Here is a 24,259-nt window from a genome sequence, read left to right on the forward strand (position 1 = left end):
AAGGCAGAGAGAGGGAGATAGGTAAAGAGAGACAGAGATAAGGAACTTCAGTGGCCCCAAGTGGAGTTCCAACTCAAGTTTTATAGCCTTTCCCCTTCTCTGGGCACTAAGGGCAAAAGGGGGCAATGCCCTTAGGTGATTAGATTCAAGTAAAGGGTTAAAGATTTGGGGTTTGTAAGGGAAAAGAAAGTTGAATTCATGAGTTACTGCTTTGTTCCTTTATTTTGCACCATCTAAGGAGATCAAGATTCAAACTTTACATTAACCAAAGAAACAATGGGAGTCACTTTACTTCTCAAGAGGTAGGAACCTCCACCCATTTAACAAGATTTAACAGCATTTAAGATTACAGAAATTTGTTGTATGCACAATTCTCTCATAATTCAATGCATCAGGGGTGAGCAGTAGGGCAAGAGATCTGTGTTCAGGAGCAAGGTTATAGGAACAGAGAAGGAAAATGGTAAGAATAATTCCTAGTTAGAATTCAATACGGAAATGTATGTGCCCATAGCACAAAAGGACATGGGATTTGAAAGTAGAAATCAATTTTAGATGGAACTATTGCATCAACCTGCTGAAAGGAGGAATGTGAGGTGAGGGATGCAGTGAGAACCTAAAGCATGGAGGGCTGCACTATCCCCACTGATCAAAATATCATAGATTCACATTAATTGGGGAAGTGTGATCAATGTAATGCAGTCATTGCCTTTGAGAGATAAAAAATATAATGTGGGAACAAGTGGTGAACTGACTTTCCCAAGATGACACAACTTGTTAACATTATAAGACTGATCAGATTGTCTGCCTCAAGACTGAAAACTGTTCCATGTCACCATGGGCCTTTGAAGTCATTAATCTTTTGTGAATGGAAGTACAAGCACACATTGAACATGGACAGTTATTAGCAACACAACCATATTTATTGTATCCTGAAATCCAAAATGAGCATTATACAGGACAAAATCAGATCATCATTGAGGATATTTGAAGAATACAAACTAATATGGGTTTGGAGAAAATATTTTATAGATCTTCAAGCAAATCCTAACACTGAGGATGTGACTGGAGATAATGGTGAGAAGACTGCACAGGAATGCCCATAATGCATCCCCTCTTACAATGACATGAAAGATGCCCGTGAGATGGTCTGCATTTTGGAAATTAACTCATTTTAATCAATACATGGAAATTCTTCTTTCCCTTAAGTGAATTCATATAACATTGTTGAGTTTAGAAAATGCAACCAACTTCTTAATGTACCAAATCAACACTGTCTTTTTTAGTGAGGAACAAAGCATAACTTGTAAGGTGGTGGAACATTGGTAAAACCAACATGAGTGTTCTTGATGCTTAGTTCCTTTGGATCTCCAACTGGTTTAAGGGTAAAATTCTGTAGTATGGTGGTAAAGAACAGAAATAACTCCATCCTGGCCAGGCCCTCTCCAAGACAAGACCGTTTTCCTAAAAGGAAACACATTTTTGGTAAACTTCACCAAATATCATGGGGTGAAACAGACTCATTAGATCAGAACAATGGTAGGGAAAGGAATAAAAGGGAAGGATGTAGATGGGCAGAAACAGTGAGAACTTTTATTGTGAATGATATTCCAGTCATTAATGGTCCCTAGGGAAAGGAAAGAAATCCCTCTTCACACCATTCTTTCCATGGTCTACCCTTGTGCAGGGGATCTTGCAGTGGAGTTCCCCAAAAAGAATGGGGCAAGTGAGCCATTTATCAAGGGGCCTGAGAAGAAGATCATGAGAATACTAGAAATGATACTTTGACACATTCCACAGTAGGGCAGTGTAACCTCATGAGAATTACCATGAGGAGACTCAGCCAGCAGAAAAAGAGTGGGGAGGAGCAGAATTTTTCTATTACAGTGAGAAGTACACAGGGGAAGAGTTTCTTCTTACCACTGGAAAAAGGCATGAAGTAGTCACTCTTCTTGAACTTCCCACTCTTATCCAGGAAATGCTGGGGATCAAACTGGTCAGGGTTGGGGAATTCTTTCTTGTCATATAGGACTGGAGAGAGGAGTGGGAAGATGGTTGTGCCCTAGAAGGAAGAAATTCCAGAGGAGAATCAGTTATCACCATGATATGCCGGTTCCAAGAGTATTCAGTGACTCCCTGCCTGTCTCTAAAACACCATGTACACTTCTTCGTATATAGTATAGACTGGAATGTCAAGGCATTGAGAATGCAGACTGTGAAGGCTCCAAATTGGGCTCCAAATTGATGTTGGCATTGTTGTCACCATCATGCACTCCTTTGGGTTCACATTAAACTGATCCACTACTGTTACCCATCCAGAAACTTCCCACCATGATTTCATGCCTTTGAAATGCTTATATCTCATTTCTGAAAGGCACTCCTTCCTTGTTTCAGCCTTTTAGAATCCCTCCTTTTCTTTAAGGATTGGTTTAGGTATCACCTCCTACAGGAAGCCTTGGCTAAGGCCCTGAACTTGATGTGCTCTCTCTCCCCTAAGTTCCTTCACACCTGTTGCCTGCATTTCTCTGGATAGGAGACCCCTCTGCAAATCAAATTACAGCTTAGGTCTGAAGGAAAACAATTATACTTTGGGTGGACTTTTCTGGTTCCAAATTGTGCTCCCTCTGAGAGAAATCACGGTCCTCACTGGTGAAGCAGACCTAATCTTGGCTTATATCGGCAGCACTTGGCCCAAGAGCACTCTGCCTTTCCTTCAATGACCAACAATGGGTTTAAGTCAAAGTCCACTTGAGAATCTTACCCTCCCATCAATATTTTTGTTCTTCCTTTTTGGAAATGGCCATTCTTGGTCTCTTTGTCTCAACTCTTAATCACTGAATGGGGATTACCTTAATCAAAATATGACCTGAGAAAGATCTAGTTTTGTTGGGTTTTTTTTTTTTGAAAGATTTTGCAAGACAATGAGGCTAAGGGGCTTGCCCAACACCACACAGCTAGTAATTATTAAGTGTCTGAGGCCTGATTTGAATTCTGGTACTCCTGACTCCAAGGCCAGTGCTCTATCCACTGTACCACCTAGCCGCTCCCTAAAGGTCTATTTTTTTAAAAGTTGAGGTGTCTCACTGCCTTTAGGGCTATCTCCAGTCATCCTGATCCACATATGGACACTGGATCCAGATGGTGGAAGAGGAGAAAGGTTCTTGACTTTGTACTGATACACTACCAAATCTAACTCACTTGCATGTCATGATATTACCTCACAGATGTCAGGAACAAATGTTAAAAGGAAAACAAAAACAGTACTCAGCCTAGCAATTCACATGTTTTAGGTTATAAGTGAAGTCTTATAATTCATACTGAACAATGCACTCAATGGGGTATATTAAATGTGAAATTAGGTGGGGGGGTGTTCTTTTTTTGAGGAGAATAATTCTACTGGGTCTTTCCTAGGAAACTTCAATCCATTTCAATTTAAATCAATTGATCCAGGGAATTATGGATATAGGAGATTTTGGGATTAGAAACAAATTTTGTGGAAGGAAAAATGTTGTCTGTGACTATCCGGGGAACTCTGTTGTTCAAACTGACTCCATTGGTAAACTGTGGATTCATCAAGATGACCTTAGCTCATTCCCATTCCTCCACTTCTGGTTTTTCAGTCTACCTGACTTTGGCCATTGATGGGTCAAACTTGCTCTGGCATGAACATAAATGATATATTGGATTTAGAGATCACTTATCTTGAGACAGGAAAGACCAGTATGAAGCTTGCCCATTGGAGAATACTTGGAACCAGATGCTAGACCACTCCCCAAATGCCACCCTTGTCCAACTCACTGCAGAAGTGCATTCAAGTCATCAGGAAGAAAAGCACCATCCCTTTTCTCTATTCCTAACCCTAGCTTCACCTTTCAAGGATAGCTATCTCTCTCTTTCTTTCTTAGGGCACATGCTTTCAGCCTAGGTCCCCTGGAGAATCACAGGTCTCTATACTATGTGGCCAGATTAAGTCAGCCCTTATGGCTATCTATCCTTTCTCTCAATCTCTCTCTCTCTTTCTCTCTCTCTCTCTCTCTCTCTCTCTCTCTCTCTCTCTCTCACTCTCTCTCTCTTGCTTTCTCTTTCTCTCCTTCTCTTTTTCTAGCATATCCTCAAAGTACTTGCTGCCTCTCTAGGAGAAGAAAAGATTTTAATCTGTATACTTTGTAGGATTGTATATCAATCCTGGGTAATTTTAAGTCCCAGGGGTATTTGTGAATTTGTTTTACCATTCAAAACTCTCAGTCTTCAGTTGGTGACACTAATCCACGAGCAACACAATCAATGTTTATTTGGTAACCTGTAAAGTAATATTTAAAAGTCTAAAACTCAAAACTCTACTATCAATTCCAACACTTTTAAATGATCTTAAGCAAGTCAGTTAAACGGAGACTTAGGGTCTCCATCTAACCAACATAAAATAATGCTTACTCTATCCACTTTATTTTCTAGAAAGAGGAAATAACATAAGCAATAGTTTTGTTTAAGAAATCACTAGGGTCATCTAGGTGGCACAGTGGAAAGAGCACCAGCCCTGGAGTCAGGAGTCCCTGAGTTCAAATCCAACCTCAGACACTTAATACCTAGCTCTATGGCCTTGGGCAAGACACTTGACACCATCTGCCTTGCAAAAATAAAAAAGAAATCTCTATTACTTTTCCCAAACTTTATCTTTCCAAAATATTGCCATGGTAAAATGGAATCAGGGAGAACCAATGCAAAGCCATACTATTCTTTCATTCTTAATTCAGTTTGTGGTCCAACATAGCTGTATGTAGCAAAAGATAGCCTTAAAGAGAATATTAATGTGATCATGCCAATGGGACTTAAGATTTTCTCACATTTCAAAGGAGGTCACGGTCATCCTATGCCTACTGACCTTGGGAATAAAATATTGTCGGAATTGAGTATCCCGGATCACTGCACGGGGTACGTTGAGAGGTACGAGGTCAATGAATCTTTGCACTTCATGCACCACTGCATCCGTATAGGGCATATCTTGTCTGTCTTTTATAGCAGGAGCTCGATTATGTCCAATCACACGATCAATTTCCTCATGAATTTTTGCTGCAGGGACAAAAAGCAGGAATAATGACTGAATGTCCTGGTCTCCTAGGAATGCTCAACAGAGTATGTGTGGAGGATCTGACTAATGATATAACCTAAGGTGATTCTCAAATGAGATCAGTGTCCTCCTTCTACTGGGTCAAAAGTACAAAAGTTTTTTTGGGTGGCAAGGCAATGGAATTAAGTAACTTGCCCAAGATTACATAGGTAATAATTTAATATCTGAGGCCAGATTTGAACTCAGCTCCTCCTGACTTCAATGACAATGCTCTCTCCACCGTGCCTCTTAACTGTTGACCAAAGGCTTTTGCAGTAGCAATAGCATGACTTTCCATGATTTAGCATAGGACACAGGAAAAAATGTTTAAATTCTTTTTTTGAGGCATCATATATATAAATTTAGGCAAGTCATTAAACTTATCTGAGTCCCATTTTCCTCATCTGAAAAAGAAGGATCATGAATTATGTTTCTCCTTACATTCCCTGAATCTCTAAATCTATTATTCCCACATTTGATAGAGGTGATAACTGTACTGCCCTTAGAGATCACTGAGTAAAATGACATCTGTGAAATGATTTGCAGATTTTACATCCTCAGTATTGATGATCGCTATTATTGTCTAAGAAAGTAGGTGTCTTCATTTGAATTTGATAACAATATCATTCTAACTTGAGCTATTCGCTAGGTTATGCATCTGAGCTCCTTTAATATCCTAAGTTACTGAGGTATAGAATTTCTGTCTTGGAAAGGACATGCTGTCTAGGTACACCCAAACTTGAAAAGAAATTCCGTTTATAATGGAATGTACAAAGGATCACCCAATCTTGGCTTGAGAACCTCTGGAAGGAAGAACTCAGGTATCCCCCTGGCAGCTGAATGGGCTTTGGATGAATTGTGATAGTTGACAAGCCTTGCGTTACATGAAGCCTCAGTGTGTCCATTTGTAACTTTTATCCATGGCTTCTAGTTCAGCCTCCTTGGATCCTGCAGAACCAGCGCTAATACAAAGTAATCCAATTGAGGAAAGGTGATATTTCATTTGGGTCTTTCTAGCCAAAGCATAGAGATGAGTGTGCACAGTAGGAGCTTCATACATGTCTATTAAAATGAATTGAATTCCCCATGACAACCTACAAACATGTAAATAACTATTAGGTCTTGCCCAAGTGTCATATTTTCTTACTCTACCTTCTGAATTGCTGTTGGTCTGTGTGGGAGTCATGTAAATCGAAAAGTGGAAAATGTGAGGCTCCTGTGCATGATGCAGGGCTGAGAAAGTAAGCCTGATCTGCCAGTATCACAATTCTTCTATACTTTACCTTGGACCTCAGGGTGTTTCAGAAGGAGCAGCAGGCCGTATCTTAGAGTGCTGCTAGTTGTCTCTGTTCCTGCACTAAATAAGTCTACTGCAGTCATTTTTAGATTCTCAAAGTCAAATTCAGACTGGGGATTCTCTTTTTCCTAAGGAGAGGTACAAAATAGATTAAGTAAAGAGAGAGAGACAGAAAGGAATGTCATTAAAAACCATATGAAGGACATAAAGTTTATCCTAGGAACCCTTCTCACCTTCATTTCCCTACCTTAAGAGACAAGACCCTTTCCCTTGCTCTAAGTTTTCATTGCTGAACCATCGACTTGCCTTTCCCAGGCAGTCGATTTCCCCTCAAACAATACAGCAAGCTGAACAAAACACTAGATTTTGAATCAGAAAGACCTAGATTAATCTTTAGCCACAATTAAGAGGTCCATGAAAAAGTCACTTAATTTCTCTCTGCCTCAGTTTCCTCAAATGTAACAGGAAAGAACTGGATCCCTTTCAACTGTCTACTTAATATCCATAGTACATATTAGATGGTGAAGACCTGTTAAAGTAATTTATATAAAATCTTAATAGCCTGGTAAGTGATCCCCATGCTGTAATTTCAACTCAAAGCAGAAGAGCATCTTTGGTTAAAAAAGAACAAGAAATTTCAGACTTTTAGAAGGAAATAAAAGTTCTGGAACTGGAGAATATCGAAGTTCACATCCTGTAGGGAAAATGAAATTCATCTAGTCAACTTGTGACTGATCAGAAATTTTCTTTTCAAAATTTTCCTGGAGTCATCATCCAGACTAAGTTAAATATTTCCACAAACAAGGAGTTTAGTACTTAATGATGACTTTCACTCCAATCATGAATATTGTTCCCCTCATTTAGAAATGAAATGTGTCTGTAATTTCAAATCACTGTTTTATGTTATATCTTCTCTCTTTTTTTGTGCCACTCGTTAAAGTTAAGTAGTTACTAAGCTTCATTTCAACTTAAAAATTCTGTGAAATTATCAGAAATATGTAAACTCTTAAAATTTAGTGCTAGAGAAAATATTGGAAATCACTTTGTGCAACACATTCATTTTACAGAAAAGGAAATTGAGGCCCAGAGAAGTGAAGTAATCTTTCTCAGTCCCACACAGGAGAAAATGAAAAGAAATACATGCTAGATTGGCCTAAATGGGAGAAAAATGAATATCATCTTATCTGCAACAAAGGTGAAGAAATCTATAGTTTAAAAAAAGGCAAAAAGAAAAGAAGAAGAGAATAAGGAAGAAAGGAATGAAGGAAAAAAGGCTAAGAGGATGTTTGAGTTGATTTTCTGTTCAAATAAACTGACAGTGAAATTAACAGAGGGGAAATGAGCAAATCATCTATAAAATGAATACAGACTATATAATTAAGAATAACTATTCCAATACATCTGATAAGTGAGAAAAGAATGCAGCAAATATGATAGGGCCCTCAACAAAACCCGAGAGGCAGCAAGGTGGCATAAAGGACAGAGTGCTAGACTTGGAGTTTGGAAGACTTGTGTTCAAATCCAATTTAAGCAATTTAAAATTTCTAGCTTTGTGACCCTCAGCAAGTCACTATGCCTCTATCTCCCTCCATTTGCTACTTTGTAAAATGGGGATAATGATAACACCAAACTCCTGATGTTGTTGCAAGACACAAGTGAGACAATATTTGTGAATTTCATTGAAATTTTTGCAGCATGATAAAAATTCCGTAGGTATTATTTTTTAAATGTTTCACAAAAAGAAAAAAGAATTAAAAGAAGAAATAATGGTGAAGAGTAGGCTGAAAAACAGGTCTCAGAAACACCACATAGACAATTTATAATATATAATGAATGTTCTAGACAATAGAGAAATTTTGACAGAAAGAACAGAAAGAGCAGTTTTGGAGGAACTCGTTGCCTCTGCAAACCAAACTGATTTGGAAGGTAGAACATAAAGAAATAAATTAAGGAGCTTATACATTTAAGAATGTAGAATTAATTTTAAATCTTGCACATAATACTTCAACAAGAAAAAGATATTAGAGTTGTTAAAAATTTGGGACAAAATACATATTGCTAGAATTCAGAGGCTATCCATCCAGAGCTGCAGTGATTAGACTTTAGATCTTTAACACTAAAGTAGTATTTTGAGCAACGAAAATAAAGCCCTTCACCTATCAAGAAAAATAAATTTGAACAGAACAGAACTACTCCTTCTCTCTTAAAAGTCAAAGAAGAGACTTTAAAAGAATATCAAAATCAAAGTGATTGGAGTATAGTCCTAAAAAGAAACTCAAAGTGAATCAAGTTGGAATACTTCAAACAGATAAACATAAATAAATAAAAATAATGAGAATAGATAAAGCAATGGATTCAGTATTCTTCTGTTCTTATATCAGTTTAACATTATTTAAAAAAAAATCTTCCATTGACTCAGAATCAGGGAAAAAGCAAAGGTAAAAATGATAGAGGCAAAAGCAAGAACGTGGCAGTGTACAAGGAAGTGGCAGTGTAGCGAGACTTTAAGGATAGTTTGACTTCAACCTGGAAGAACATTTCAGTAATCTTTGCTTGGGTTCTATAGTATTTAAAACTTTTCTCAGTATATTAAAATACTTCATCAACAAATATGGAGGAAATATTCATTATGTGCCAGGCAGACTGCTAGGGAGTAGCAATATAAAGGAAAGGATAAAAATAAGGCAGTCTTCACCCACTAGGATTTGACAGTCTACTGAAGGAATATATCATACATCAATATAAGTATATATGTTAGTGATACAAAAGAAATACACAGGGGTAGCTAGGTGGCGCAGTGAGCGGCGGCTAGGTGGCACAGTGGATAAAGCACCGGCCCTGGAGTCAGGAGTACCTGGGTTCAAATCCGGTCTCAGACACTTAATAATTACTTAGCTGTGTGGCCTTGGGTAAGCCACTTAACCCCTTTCCTTGCAAAAACCTAAAAACCTAAAAGAAATATACGCAGAAATTTTGGGGTGAAACACTCACAACAGGAGGAAGAAAAGAGGACTATTTGAATGAAGGAACAGCTAACCATGGAAGTATATTAGAGCTGCTGAGAGTTGAGGAGAGAGAATGAAAGCATTCCAGTCAAGGGGCCAGACCATAAAATCAAAGAGGTGAAAGATAGGAAATTATTTTCGGAGAATAGCAAGGAGGTCAGTTTGTTTGGAGTATAAAGGGCGTGAGGGGGAAAATGCTTAACCACCTTACAAAGGGAGGCTGGAGGCAGATTTTGAAGCGCATTAAAAGCCCTTCAAATCAGATGAATTTCTGTTTTGTCATAGGAGTCCTGAAGCTTCCTAATCATTGGAGTGACCCAGTGAGTCTTGCACATTATTCATGTGAACTTTGTTAATGTTTTTTCTAGGTTTTTTTCAAGGCAAATGGGTTTAAGTGGCTTGCCCAAGGCCACACAGCTAGGTAATTATTAAGTGTCTGAGGCCGAATTTGAACTCAGGTACTCCTGACTCCAGGGCCGGTGCTCTATCAACTGTGCCACCTAGCCACCCCTACTTTGTTAATTTTTGAAGAATGAATTGAGGGTCATGATGCTTGGTCGCTATTAAAAAGAATTTTCATTGTCTGGAGAGATGATTGTGACCTGATCCTAAGGGGTTGTGGTGTTGCTACAGAGAAGAAAGAATTAAAGATACTAGCATGAAAGGAGTTAAGAAAATAGAACACATTTACTCTCACTTCCCCACTCCCACCCCTACATTATCCTGAGGTATTTAGACAATTCAGATCTTGTTCAGTCCTATTTGGCACTCCCCAAATGATTTTTCCTCATAGGGAATGTTTAATTCATTGGAAAGGAAGAAAATAATTATTTCTTAAGCATCTACAATGTGGTAAGCATTTTACAAATATGTCATTGGATTTTTACATTTTACAGTTGAAGAAATGTAGGTAAACAGATTAAGGGATTTCTTTAGACTTTTACTGCCATAAAGTATCTGACTCAAAAAAAAATAAAAAAGAGACAACAATTTAACTTTGTTGATATGGAATACCAGTTAGCAATATGTTCCCTTTCATATGAAGAGTAAAGAAGTATATAGGATTCAGAGTTTGCCTCCTTAGCAGAAAGATTGAGACAGATCTCTTAAATACATGAATCATATTTTTATTTATTTTTTTAGGTTTTTGCAAGGCAAATGGGGTTAAGTGGCTTGCCCAAGGCCACACAGCTAGGTAGTTATTAAGTGTCTGAGGCCAGATTTGAACCCAGGTACTCCTGACTCCAGGAGTATCCACTATTCACTGCGCCACCTAGGTACCCAATGAGATGAATCATATTGATGAATATTATGATGTACCAAGTCATATCCCTCACCCATGCTATCTTTAGGAGGATTAGGGTGGGGGAGCTGGCATATATTAGCTTGCATATATTATGAAAAAGTATTTAGTTCTTCAAAAGAATTTGAACAAAATAAAGTATCTGAATCCACAGATGAACACAAATCTTTTTTACTTTAGACTTAGTACACTATACATATCACCATCTAGTTTCCTCTAGCAGTAGTCTGAACAGAACTCTGCAGATTTGAAGAATACTTAAGTATTAATTAATTTAATTGATTAATTTAAAGAGTATAGTATTTTGTAAATGTTTTATTTGCTGGAATGGTTTTCAGTTTCCTAGGAGATTTTTCTATCTTTATTTCACTTTCCTGTGGGGTAAAATTAAGGTTGCCCTTTTCTTGAAATTAAATAATTTTAAGTGTCTTTAGACTGCTAATTATAGCTAGCATTTATAGTATTAACAATTATTTATATAATGTCTGAAGGTTAGCAACTTACATTACAAACATTTTATTTTATCTTCATACCTCCCTGGGAGATAATGCTAATATCCAAATTTGACAAATGGGGACATTAAGGAAGGCAATGGTGATATAACTTGTCTAGGGTTACATAGCTAGGAAGCATCTGAAGCTGACTTTGAACTTGTCTTCCTGATTTCAACATTTATCCTGTGGAGAATTTACATTGTATATATTTGTTTACAGATTATTTCCCCCATTATAATGTAAACTCCTTGAAGCTGAGTTGTCTTTTGCCTCTTTTTTGCCTTTGGGACTTAGCAAAGTGTCTGACACATAGTAGGAACCTGGTAAATATTCTTTAATTAGTTTCTGTTATCATTCTCAAATATACCATCCTTATCCAAATAGAAAAGACCAGATCTATATTTCATCACCCAGCAAAGCAAAATTCTTTCAATCTCATTTCCCTTATAGAGGACAAATAAGGGAGAAGTTCAGACCAAAAAATTCAAAACAAAAAGGCTAAATCAATGGTATCCTAAGGGATACAAATACTATGAGGCTTTCTCTAATATCCTTTCATGTTTTTTAAATGAGTGGTCTATAAGAATCCTTGGAACATCAGCCTTGTTCAATGAGCAAGATGCTTCCCCCACATATCCTACCTGCTGCATTTTGGAGAGGAAGCAGTCGATGTAGTCTTGAGGGTTGTTGTGGTCCAGCATCTTTTGATGCTCCTGCACTCTTTCCCAAACGAATCCTTTCAGTTCCTCAAAAATTTTGAAAATCCTTCTATGTTTTCCAGGGAGGTATATTCTAAATGGTGGTAAAAAGTTGTAGAACTAACCCCCCAAACCCAAACAAAAACATGTCAGTTTACTATCATGCATGCCACTTCTCTGAACTTCAGTTTCCTCTTCCCTGCAGTAATAACAGTAACAAAATAGCAACAATATCTAAATTTACATAGCACTGTATAAGGGCCCAAAGCACTTTATTAATAATTGTTATTAATATTTTTTCTTACTAATTTATTTGACTGTCACATTATCGTTGTTAGCTGGTGCTTTTATTATTCCCATTTGGCAGGTAAGGAAACTGAAAAAGGTGTAGTGATTTGTCAGAGGTCATACAGTTGATAAATGTCTGAAGTTGACCTCAAAGTCATTCCCCTGACTCCAGTTTTAGTCCTCTATTCACCAAATTACGTCTACCTCGAAATCCTATGATCTTGTTATTCTTTATTTCAAGGAGAAATCAAAGGAATAGCCTGCCTGGCCATTTGGTGAGCTGCTCTAAATAAATCCCATGAACCTTCTCAATCTACCCCAAATTGGCCAATGTCTCAAAACTAATTTTTCCAGTTCTGTGTGACCCACTGAGGGGTCTAGAAGGCAGAACGTTATGTCTTTGTTCAAAAGAAGCAAATATTTGAGTTAACAGGAAATCTAACAGGAAGAGGCAACATAAAAATGATGACAAAGGGATAGCAAGGAATACAATCAATTCAATTCAATTCACATTACGTTAATAAAATTTATCAAGTATTCGTTCCATGCTCATTATGAAACAAGTCCTGTGCTAGGCTATAGAGTCATAGATAGCAAGGAAGTAACCCTTATCCTCAAAAAGCTTACATTCCGCCAGAGAAGGGTACAGCTAGAGTGTTCCAGATTGTAATGAAGCAGAACATGGGCAAAGGCAATGAAAGTTGGGTTTTCCTTTATTTAAGGCAATAGAATTAAGTGACTTGCTCAAGGTCACACAGAAAGGAAATTATTAAGAGTCTGAGGCTGGATTTGAACGCAGGTACCCCTGACTCCAGGGCCAGTAGAAAGCTGGTTTTTTGGTTGAATCAGGCTCTTTAATTCTGGTTTCAATGAATGAAGGCTTTTATCCTGTTCATCCATTGTGGAGGCTGGGCCAGAGTATCTCCAGAATCAGAAGAAGTTATTGCCCTCAATGGCTGGCCTGCTTAGCTTTCGCTAACTGTCCTCCCAATTCTCCACAGAATCTCCTGAGGCTTTTTAGGGATAATTGCTTTAATTGGCTACATCTATGAACACCAGCCTACTTGGGGATCCCAGGCCAAAATCAGACATTTTTCCCTCCAACTTAAATTTTTTTGACTTACTTCAGATGCTTCCAAAGAAAAGAATATCTACCTAAAATCTTATCTGAAAAACTAAAAATTTTGCAGATGCTTTTGTTTTGTCTGTGTGTATGTGTGTGAGAGAGACATAGAGAGAGAGTGTGTGTGTGTCTGTGTGTGTTTGTGTGCATGTGTGTGTTTGTGTGTGTGTGTGTGTGTGTGTGTGTGTGTGTGTGTGTGTGTGTGCTTGTCTGATGGGAACCTTACTAAGAGATGAGAGCCTATGAGATACAGAATCTGTTGCTGAACCTCTGCATGTAGCCACAGATTAAGGACATAGCTATGGTCTTACCTGTGTCCATGGTTTGTTAAACAGATGAAAGTTTTCATTTAACAAGCTCATCAGATAGAGAAATTTCTCATCATTGTACTTGAATCGATCACGGAAGAGGACAGAGCAGATCACATTGCATGGGGCACAACCAAGGATGAAGGTGGGATCAGTGGGCTGACCTAATGTGGAGAAGAGTTACCTTAGTACTTAAAAAGTATTTTTAATTACAAAAATTCCAATCTGGTGGGTCCAGGATTCTCTTCTGCTTATAACTGGATGTGGTGTGTAGTTCTATTTATAGGGAGGCTAAATAAGCTTATAATACCTGAGTACAAGAAAAAAGGAGGGAATTTGCTGTTCCAGCAGAGTAATTACTGATCAGTGAATCAAGACAGACTTTTAGAATGACTTCCAAAGCAAGTAGTTAGGATTGGGAAAGAATCGAAAGCCAACCCTTTGTTTTCCGGAGTTCCTCCATCAGGCATTGGGCTTCTTCTTGAACTCTCTCTTCAATGCTTCTCTTCCCCATCCCAAAGTTCCTCAGGGTCATGAGGGAAAATCTTCGGATTTGTTTCCACCTCTCTCCATGACTTAAAATGACTCCTGACAATGGAGAAGAAGATGACACCAGTTATTCTGACATTGGAAGTAGGGAAAGGACACAGTGTGTATGATGGTATGGAGTTTCTGGCTTAGTTCATTGATCAATTTTAATTTCATTCATTTCAGCCCAAAGTGGGATCACAGCATGGTTGATATCAGGATATTTTTTTCCCCTTTGTTCTCAAGAGGAATAAATTGTCTGGGAGTTGATGCCATGACATGTAAGTGAATTGGATTTAAGGGAGGGAGGGTTGGGCAAAGTCACCGGCTTCACTTTCTCCCTGAGAGTCATCTGGTTCCAGTGAATATAGATATGGGTCAGGATATGGATCAAGACACTGAATGCACTATGAGACCTTGGCCTTTTTAAGTTAAGGTGTTTAAGAGGTCTCAATTTGGCTGAAGCAATGCCCCTTCTATGATTAAGGATAGGTAAGAAAGAGATGAGGCAACTTTCATCTTGACAAAAAAAAACACCAATTGGTAGGGGAAGACCCTCAGGATTTCTGGTCAGAACAAATAATTGCAATTTTTTAAATTTTATTTTTTACTAAGGCAATGTGGTTAAGTGATTTGCCCAAGGCCACAAAGCTAGATATTTCATTAGTATCAAAGTTCGGATTTGAACTCAGGCCTCCTGACTTCAGGCTTGGTATTCTATCTACTGTGCAACCTTGCTGCCACTGAAATAATTGTTATTTACATTTACTGTGAGTTAATCAGGGTCCAAACAATTGTCAAGTAAGGATTGTCTTTGGATTTATTGCTAAACAATCAATGAGAGGAAGAGTTCAAACCTTGGTCCTTAATGAACCATGATATCTTGGAGGTTTCAGTCATTAAAATTTCCTTTTCTTTGAGCTAAGCTCTCACAGTTGTGTGTGAAACTCTATGTGGAGAAGGGAGAGAGAGAGAGAGAGAGAGAGAGAGAGAGAGAGAGAGAGAGAGAGAGAGAGAGAGAGAGAGAGAGAGAGAGGCAGAAGAGACAGACAGAGAGACAGAGAGAGAGAAAGACTGAGAGGCAGAAGAGATGGACAGACAGACAGAGAGATTGGAGGAAAGGAGGGAGGAGCAATGTTACCCAACTGTCTAGCAACACCTTCTGCTCACAGTGGTACCTACTACATGAAGGTCTTGTGTTAGATATTGGGACTAGAATAAAGGAAAAAAGAAACCAGTAACTATGCTCCAGAGGTTACATTATGCTCCACATACTCTGCCATACATTTCGTTTATCTGGAATTCATTTTTAGTACACTAATTTTACCTTGTCCTCTGGCAACATCTTCGAATATTGGCATAACTCCTCTCTCCATAAAAGTTTCTCCTTGATCAATTAGAGCTTCTTTCATAATGTCATATCCATGTAGAACCACAATACGCTTGGTTCCAATATAAAGAGTATAAATGGGGCCATATTTTTCAGCCAGCTGTGAAAAGAATGACAAGAAATAGGTAGAGGGTTACTGTAAAATTTGAGAAAGAATTCAACCCACAGCTACTTCATAAGATGACATAGGCATATGCACAAATTTGTACCTGTGTATGAATAAGACCAATGTTGTTAGTGAATTCTGTGTATACAAAGCCATAAATTGTGGAATAATAACATACAATTCTCATTCCTTTTAGTTTAATCCTTTGAATTGTTATATAGCCCAGTATTTTTCTTGGTACTTGGTACTTTTCTAGTGTGAAGAGATTGTACATGCTGGGTCGATGAATCATGGAAGATTTATAGCCGGGCATGGACAACAACATCGCATAGGATGAAAATGGGATTTCCATCTCCTCAATAAAGCAATCTTTTTTCTCTCATGTCAGAAAACATTTGTAATTCTTCTGTCATCGACTCTCAATTACAAGTGATCTCTCCAAAGTTACTGATGGTCACCGAAGAGTCAAACCGATGATTTATTTCAATCCATTTTGTACCAGACCTCCTTACAGTATTTGACACTGTTGATTACCCTCTTCTGTTTTAAACTCTCTTCTGCTTTTCTTTAAGTGTCTCTCTCTCTCTCTCTCTCTCTCTCTCTCTCTCTCTCTCTCTCTCTCTCTCTCTCTTTCTCTCTCTCATTGTCTCTGTCTCTCTAATTCTGTCTGCCTCTTTCTCTCTGTCTCTTTATTCCTCTTACTGGTCTTAATGTTCCTCATTGGTCTCTGTTGCTCAAGCGTACTACATATTGGATTGTGGATTTTCCCATTATTCTGACAAGATTCATCTTCTCTTTCTGTACTCTCACTTAGTAACTTCATGGACACAATTAAGATAACTCCTAGAGCTCTACATTTTGCTCATCTGTCTCTCTTGAGTATCCACAGGCATCCCACACTGAATAAGTATAAGATAGAATTCACTACCCTACCTTTAAAAGTAAAGCCTCTTATAATTTTTCTTACTTCTGCCTAAGGTACCATTATAGAAACAGTTCTTGGTGTCAGGTTTTCCCTGGTATTAACTGGAATTTCCCAGGTATTCACTTAAAATTCCCAGGTATTCACTTAAAAGTTCTTCTTTTGATACAAAGGAGATACCAAGAAACAAAGAATCAAATGAAATAAACTTGCCTTAGGTGATTGTGCTGTCATTGTAGCCTCTTAGCTTAGTGTTAACCAAAGGGTATATCTTTTTACGTGTATGTGCCCATATTGATTGAAAGCTCCTTGAGGATGGATAGTATTTCACTGGTATGTTTGCGTTATCAGCACCTTGGATAGTGCCTGATCAATAGAAGGTATGTAATTAATGCTTTCTGATTGACTACAAGAAAAATTCAATTATTTAGTCATCAAAATAACAAAAACTGTGAAGGAGGATTCCTAAAGGAAGATTTTTGGGTAAGAAAAGCATATGAAATAGATGGAAATCTTTGTCCAAAACCCTGAAAGTGTAAAATTTCAAGATACATCAATGAAACTGTGGGTGTAGTTTGGCTCATTGATAAGAGGGGGAAGAGGGAGTGGGAGGAGAGAATTTTTATGTATTTTATATTATTTTACAAATTATAAAATGCATGAGAACTGATTCAGAAATATTGGAACATGAATTGTGGTGGAGTAAGCAGGGCCATAATATATGTTCCATATAATGATCCCCTTGGTGAATCAGGCTTTACCTTTGCAAGAGTGACTGGAGAGTAAAGACATATTAGAAACAAAGTAATTTTGAGAGGAACAGTTCAGTATGACAATAATCATATAAAAATATTCCAAATAACTAAAAATAGGAGAAATTCAAGTTAAAACAATTCTAGTTCACAAAGTTGACACAGAAGAAGAATGCATATATGGAAGGAGCTTTGGAGGGGGAATGGTACATTTATGTATTATCAGTGGAGCTGTAAACTGGTCCATCAGTTCTGCAAAGAAATTCCCCCAAAACTAAATACTATTTGCTCAAAAAAAAGCACTATTTGACCTATATTCCAAGAAATCAAGGAAAGAGAAAAAGTAGATATCTTTAAAGATTTGTGCTTAAATATACACAAAAATTTATGTATGTGTGGATATATATGAATTGTGCCTGTTTGTGTATGTGTATACACACACATACATACATATGTACATGGGTTTATATATTTTTATATATACACACATAGATAAGTATGATCAATTTGTGCATGTTAAATAAATCTTTATAGTAGTTGTTTTTTCCTTTTTAGAGATTTTATTTGAGTTTTACAATTTTTCCCCCAATCTGACTTTCCTTCCCCCACTGCCCCACTGCCCGCATGGAAAGCAATCTGTCAGTTTTTATTTTGTTTCCATGTTGTACATTGATCCAAACTGAATGTGATAAGAGAGAAATCATATCCTTAAGGAAGAAACATAAAGTATAAGAGATAACAAGATCAGAAAATAAGATATCTGTTTTTTTTCTAAATTAAAGGGAATAGTCCTTGAACTTTGTTCAAACTCCACGGCTCTTTCTCTGGATACGGATGCTATTCTCCATTTCAGATAGCTACAAATTGTAGCTGATTGTTTCATTGATGGAATGAGCAATTCCATCAAGGCTTATAATCACCCTCATCTTGCTAGTAGTTCTTTTTATGGTGGTGAAGAATTAGAAATTAAAAATAGACCCATGAATTAGGGAATGACTAATGAATTGCAGTATCACCAGTTTTGCTGTAATCTGTCTTTTGATATTTAGGATTTGTTCTACTATGATTAATACATTCGAGAACATGTTGAGCATAACCTGAATTTTCAATTTAGTTCTCCGAGAAGCAGCAAGAATGCAGAAAAAGGCAGCACTTCATAATAACTTATAAGCTACAATCCTTTCCATGCCCACTTCCACAAGTAAACCTAAGGTCTCTGATAAGGTAAAATGATGCATGTCTTATATATTATATAGTACAATGAGGAATTAGGAACAGAGAAAGGCTTCTCCCATCCCACCCCCTAAATCCTGCCCTAGGATCTCTAACCCCATGGAAAGAGGTCTGGCCTGTCCTGCAGCCTGGAAGTCAGAATGAGTAGCAGCCCAGGGATTTTGACCTAACTATTTATTGTAGTATTCATGTATTTCTTGGGTTTTTTTTTTTTTACAATTTTATAGCATATACATGTTTTCAATTATACCTTGCATTATACCACCTTTTCCAAATAATCACTGTATTTGAAAAAGTTATTTTATGTCATGGTGACTTTAATGAGTATGTATGTGTTTGTATGTATGCATGCACATGTGTGTTCCTTCTGTATGTCTTTCAAATATGAAATCCTTGAGGGCAGGAATCATTTTGCTTTTTGCCTTTGTATTCTTAGGACATACTGAAGGTCCTGGGCCATGGTATGTGTTCAATGATGACATTTTAAACTTTTTAGATAAAGTTTTGACATATTTTGCCTAGAGAAAATATCTCAGTGACAATCAATTCTTCATTACAGGCTATCTCTTTAAGGAAGACAAGTTGAGGCAAGATCAATAGAGTATCTATAAATTTCTTAATGATGTACCATTTTGAAAACTTTTCTGCCATTTGAGTCACTGACAAAGCTATTTATCTCCTTTTTCTCCATCAACTTTATGGGTTTTATTACACAATTTTGAATAGTGGGGTTATTTTGGCAAAAGCATATGCCAGATTAATGAAGAAAAACTGCAAATGGATTAATAAATGAAGATAAGGAATGGGCTCAGAGAAACATGAGAAAACTTATGACAACTGATATAGAATCAAGTGAGCAAGTGAAGAACAACTTAAGTAATAAAAATTTTGTAAAAACAAATAACTTTGCAAAACTTGAGAACTAGGATCCACATACTAAGCATTTAACTTTCCAGGGGATTTATGACGAAATATTCTACCCACATCAGGAGAGAAACAAAACAGCCTGAAGGTTCAGAGAGAAAAATTTTTATAGACAAAGATTAAGCGGGTATTTGTTTCCTGTGGCTGAATATTTGCTACAGGGATTTGATTTTCTATGGGAAGTGGGAGCCTGGGGCATTAGGCAAAAAGATCTCTTTTCACTAAAAGAAAATTGTAAGTAATTGAGTAAAATCGACTGCTCTTTTACTATTTCATTACTTCTTTTGAGCATCACTTCTCAATTAGTAACTTTTCCCCATGATTTACAAAACATGAGTCATTCTCCTTTGCAGAGAAAACTGGTGTCAAATAAGAAATGATCAGTTTTGCCCCATCTCTGTTGTTGTCATTATTGGTTCATGTACACCAAACAGGCTTCCTTTCCCTTATTCAATCCTACTTTTATGCAAAATAAGTTTCTTTTTAAAATATCCTGTTTGTGTCCTCCTTTTCCTAGCACTCATGACATTAGTTTGTGTAGATTGTGCTATGCTTTTAGGTCCATTCTCTTTCCAAGATCCGTCAATTTCTTTTAAAATAAGATTAAATTGAATCCTTTTGATCTTCTAGCATTTTCATATCTCTGTCAAAGAAGGTCATGAAAATAATCTGGTGTCTCTTGGTAATCACTGTGTCACTTTCATGGTATCTCCAAATGCTGTTTCTTTTCATTCTCTATTTTTTGTGGAAATTGGGGTTAAGTGATTTACACAAGGTCACACAGCTAGTGAAAGTCTGAGTCCAGATTTGAATTCAGGTCCACCTGACTCCAGGCTGGTGCTCCATCCACTGTACCACCTAGCTGTCCTCAAATATTTTTTTGTTGATCTAGTCTCAAAATTTGCTGAGAAGGGACATAAAACTCATTGGCCTTTATTTTGCAAACCATTTTTTTTCTTTTTTTGAAATTTGACTTTGGAATGCCTTGAGTCTAATGGCTCCATTAGATGTCAATATACAATTAAACAAAGTAAAAATTCCCCCTCTCCCACCCAAAATGGAGAGAAAAGTACCCAGGAACTTGAGTCATCATGAAATCTCTGGAGCCCATTCTCTTCTTGGTTAGTCTGACTCTGGTCTCTTCTGGTTCTGCCCTCTACATAACTGGCTGCTTATTCTCAATTAGCATTGCTGGATCATCAATAAGACTCTGTCCTGGTCTCAGGCAGCTAGGTGGTACAGTGGATAGAACACTGGCCCTAGAGTCAGGAGGAACTGAGTTTAAATCTGGCCTGAGACACATGACAATTGCCTAGCTGTGTGACCTTGGGCAAATCACTTAACCCCATTGCCTTAAAGAAATAAAATTAAGACTTTTTTTGGTCTTTCTCTACTTCCTTGGAAATTTCACAAAGTGACATTGCACTCTCTAAGTGATCTCAGCACCTATAATATCAATGAAAATTTCTAAGCAGAAGACTCATCTTCATTTGACTGATTTTATCATTTTTTACACTTCACATATTCAGGTGCTTAGAACTGAATTTCTCAACCTGAATATTCCATTGGTATTTTGAATAGAATTTGTCCACAATGCAATACATTTGTTTACCCTGAAAATTACCCTTTCCTGCAAAGTTACCCATTTCCCTAGAAGACAAGCCAGTGGTGCATTTCTCTTGAAGACTTCTCTATCAACTCTGATTGACAGCCATGGATTTATGTTTAGTTTTCTATTTTTAATTATATCAATTTAGCTATGATCATGTCTTCTAGATTCTATCTTCATATCTCCACCATTTATTCATCTTGCTTCTTCACATGTTTAATGATCCAATTATGATCCTCACTCTGAACCCTTCCTTAAAATCCCTTAAAAGGCTTGTGATATAGGCACCCAAACTGGTTAACTCAGCACATTACCCTGAGGGAAAGATGGAATGTGCTAGAAATCTCAAACCATCACTAAATTTCCTCAGAACCTGATGGAGATAGCCCAGGACTGTATTCAAGAGCCTTTATGGTTAACCCGTTCATGTCAATGATCCTGTTCCAATATTATTGGATTTGCTTTTAGTTCATGTCAAAAGTCATCCTTTAAATGAAGAACAATCATTGTAGAGAAGAGACTCACATTCCTCTCCCTCACCACCACCAATTACCTGAGAAACAGCTAAGCCCAACATTCCTAGGAGTGACAGCCCAACCCTGCAGACAACTGTTCCTTTTTCCATTCCATTCTTCCCCATCATCAGCCCTAGAAGGAAGCTCCTGGGAACTTCTGTCGGTATTGAAACCATAGCTACTGAAGACTAGAAAAGAAATATCTGGCCATCAAAGACCTGGTCATTATGCAATGGTTCATTATCAGAAAAGCTATTATTTTTATCAGTGAAAATGATATTGAAAGTGCTGCATTACAGCCCGTTTTGTTCTTTTATCCTAATAAGCACAAGGCTATTCCAACTTACAGGCAAGTGAAATCTTTTACTCTATTAGATCCTCACACATAGTAGGTATTTAAGAAATGAAATTTTTATCCATTCTCTCAATGACCTCCAAGTTCAATCCTGTGCTTTTAGCACTGCAATGAATAATCCAGAAAAGTAGCAAGTTAATATTCCTGTCACACAATTCATACCATGTCACTCCTCTACTCAAAAGCCTTCAGGAGCTCCCTATTCATTCCCAAATGTGGTTCTTAAATGCCTCCACAGTTGGCTCCAACCTAATGTCAATATTTCTTTTATATTAGCTTCTTCCTAAAGTTTACATACTTACCAACCCCCCTAATAACTATGTTATCTCCCAACTCCTTACTTTTGTCCAGACTGTCTCCAGACATCTCCTTTGATGTCATTCCCATCGTAATTCTTCCAATCAGAATCTACTACTTCCGCAACTTGAGTTTTTTTCTGGTCTTCCTATTATTAGTATTTTCTCTGTCCTCTAATTACCTTCAACTTACTTATCTATGAATTTGTTCTTTCTCTCTAGCAGAAGGTAATCTCCTGAAGGACAGGAACTATTTCCTTACAAGAAAAGGTTATTACATTCACCATTTATTTATCTCCTGTGTCTGACACATAGAAGGTACTAAAGAAGTGCTCATTAGTTGAATTTTTATTTTTTATTTTTTAACCTTTTTGTCTTTTTATCCCCAGAGCCTAGTAAAATGCATTACAAAAATGTTGATCCTATTATTGAATTTCTTCTTCTGATGCTGCTACCAAAGTTTTGACAAAATAATCAATGCATGTCTGAAATCATTCATATTGGAGACAGCACCTATAGAGTCCTCAACTCACATCATCCCTGATTTAGGACTTTAAATCACCATGATCCTTGATGTAATTATTCATGTGAAACCTTTGTGTCTCCCCACTACAACCCAAGCAGCTAGATATTCAAACCCCAAATTCAGCCTTTTTACCCGTGAAAAAGATGCAGTCATGTTCTTGAGATCCAATTGCAGGATGTTGCCAACAAAGGGAAGAGGAGTGGGACCTGGTGGGAGTTTCCCCCTTTTGAATCCATAGTTCCATAGGGACAAGAAAATCAGGAAAAAGACACAAGCCAGGAGGACAGGAGTGGTGAGTCCCAGAGGATCCATTGTCCTGTTGGATCGTCCTACAGCTCTCAGAAGAACTATTTCAGATGCCAGCCTTTTATACTCAATGGTAGAAAGAAGGGGTGGGATTGTCCAGCCAATAAAGGATTAGTCCTTGTAGAAAAAACATGATTTGTTTTCCATTAACTTTGATTAGTTTAGCAATCAAGAGGTTATTAAGGAAATGTCTACAGATAAGTTGTTTTAGAATCTGTCCCTGACCCTATCCTGGCATTAAATTACATAAGGAGAGTTAAATATGGGAAGGATTTGGTCCAGTCATCATGTTGGGGGTAATAGGTTAGCAACATCCCATTTTCTATTGTTTTATGGAAGTGTTGAACTAAGATGATAATCAATATCCAAATTCAGTCTGAGAGAAACTGGGCATGGAGTCCAGATTGCGAGATCCTGCCAATCTGGACTTCAAATTAAAGAAATCAGGTGCTAATTTCATACTTCTTAACCTTCATTGGTTAGTTGAATTCCTTTAACCAATAGACATTAACTTGTCCTGCCTTCTTTCTGTCCTCTTTAATTAGTTACTTATTTACCCTGGGATCCTTCCATCTATCTAACCCATTTTCTTTTTTCTCTTCTTTCCTGGATCTTTGTTGACTCCAAAATTTTTACATCCTTGAATGTCTTCTAAGCTTTCATCTTGATGAGTCTGATCCTTCGGGGTGGCATGATTTCTGATGATGCTAACCCTCCAACCTTCCTTGGTGTCTGTCCTCATCTACTAATGACACCTCAAGCAAACCTTCCTAAATTTCCTGCGCCATTCTATCTTGGAGAAAAACCACATATTTCAGATTGACACTGTAGCCATAGTTCCTTTTACTCCTTTTAGTCTTCCACCTTGGATTGATATGGAACACATTACATATTGACTTTGGCTTTCATATCAGGTATACAATGATGGGTATCACATCAAAATGGATTCTTTGACCCATGTTTGACTTGCCCGTAGGTCTTTAAAGTTCCAAAAGTAACATAGTGTGCCATTAATGAGCAGCCCACAGAGAACGCTTCAAAAAAAAACAGGCCATATCTTGCTAGGGTAATTTATTCTCCTCTCTGCCTTTCCCATAAATTCCATCATCTGCAAAATTTGACTAAAGTCTCTTGGTCGGTTGAAATAAAAGGGACGTTGAGAGTTTGAGAAAGAAAAGAA

General features: G+C 37.5%; 1 protein-coding gene across 2 annotated transcripts; it reads right to left on the bottom strand.

Moving 5' to 3' along the window:
* Nucleotides 1-203: 203 nt before the first annotated feature.
* LOC141520746 (cytochrome P450 2C23-like) lies at nucleotides 204-23,124 on the bottom strand. 2 transcript variants are annotated; one of them, XM_074232536.1, is made up of 10 exons: nucleotides 22,906-22,966; nucleotides 16,777-16,929; nucleotides 15,473-15,635; nucleotides 14,056-14,205; nucleotides 13,621-13,781; nucleotides 11,842-12,018; nucleotides 6,385-6,526; nucleotides 4,877-5,064; nucleotides 1,918-2,059; nucleotides 204-1,461 (listed from the first exon to the last, which is right to left on the bottom strand). In XM_074232536.1, exons 2-10 carry the CDS (start codon nucleotides 16,795-16,797, stop codon nucleotides 1,280-1,282), a joined length of 1,326 nt encoding a protein of 441 aa, XP_074088637.1. In that variant the 5' UTR covers nucleotides 16,798-16,929; nucleotides 22,906-22,966; the 3' UTR covers nucleotides 204-1,279. The 2 variants fall into 2 exon arrangements, with proteins under 2 accessions (XP_074088637.1, XP_074088636.1); XM_074232535.1 differs by lacking the exon at nucleotides 16,777-16,929 and having other exon boundaries at nucleotides 22,906-23,124.
* Nucleotides 23,125-24,259: the final 1,135 nt, after the last annotated feature.

The sequence above is a fragment of the Macrotis lagotis genome, chromosome 4 (genome assembly GCF_037893015.1).
Source record: "Macrotis lagotis isolate mMagLag1 chromosome 4, bilby.v1.9.chrom.fasta, whole genome shotgun sequence".
Lineage (NCBI taxonomy): Eukaryota > Metazoa > Chordata > Mammalia > Peramelemorphia > Peramelidae > Macrotis > Macrotis lagotis.

Bases quoted from the DNA above. Each gene is read 5' to 3' on its own strand.
- LOC141520746 (XM_074232535.1), bottom strand. From the start codon at position 23,085: ATGGATCCTCTGGGACTCACCACTCCTGTCCTCCTGGCTTGTGTCTTT. The intron at 15,636-22,905 runs GTAAAAAGGCTG...TTCTTTTCACAG, and splicing joins TGACTGCATCTTTTTCACGG to CTGGCTGAAAAATATGGCCC. The intron at 14,206-15,472 runs GTAAAATTAGTG...CTCCATTGTCAG, and splicing joins AGATGTTGCCAGAGGACAAG to GAGTCATTTTAAGTCATGGA.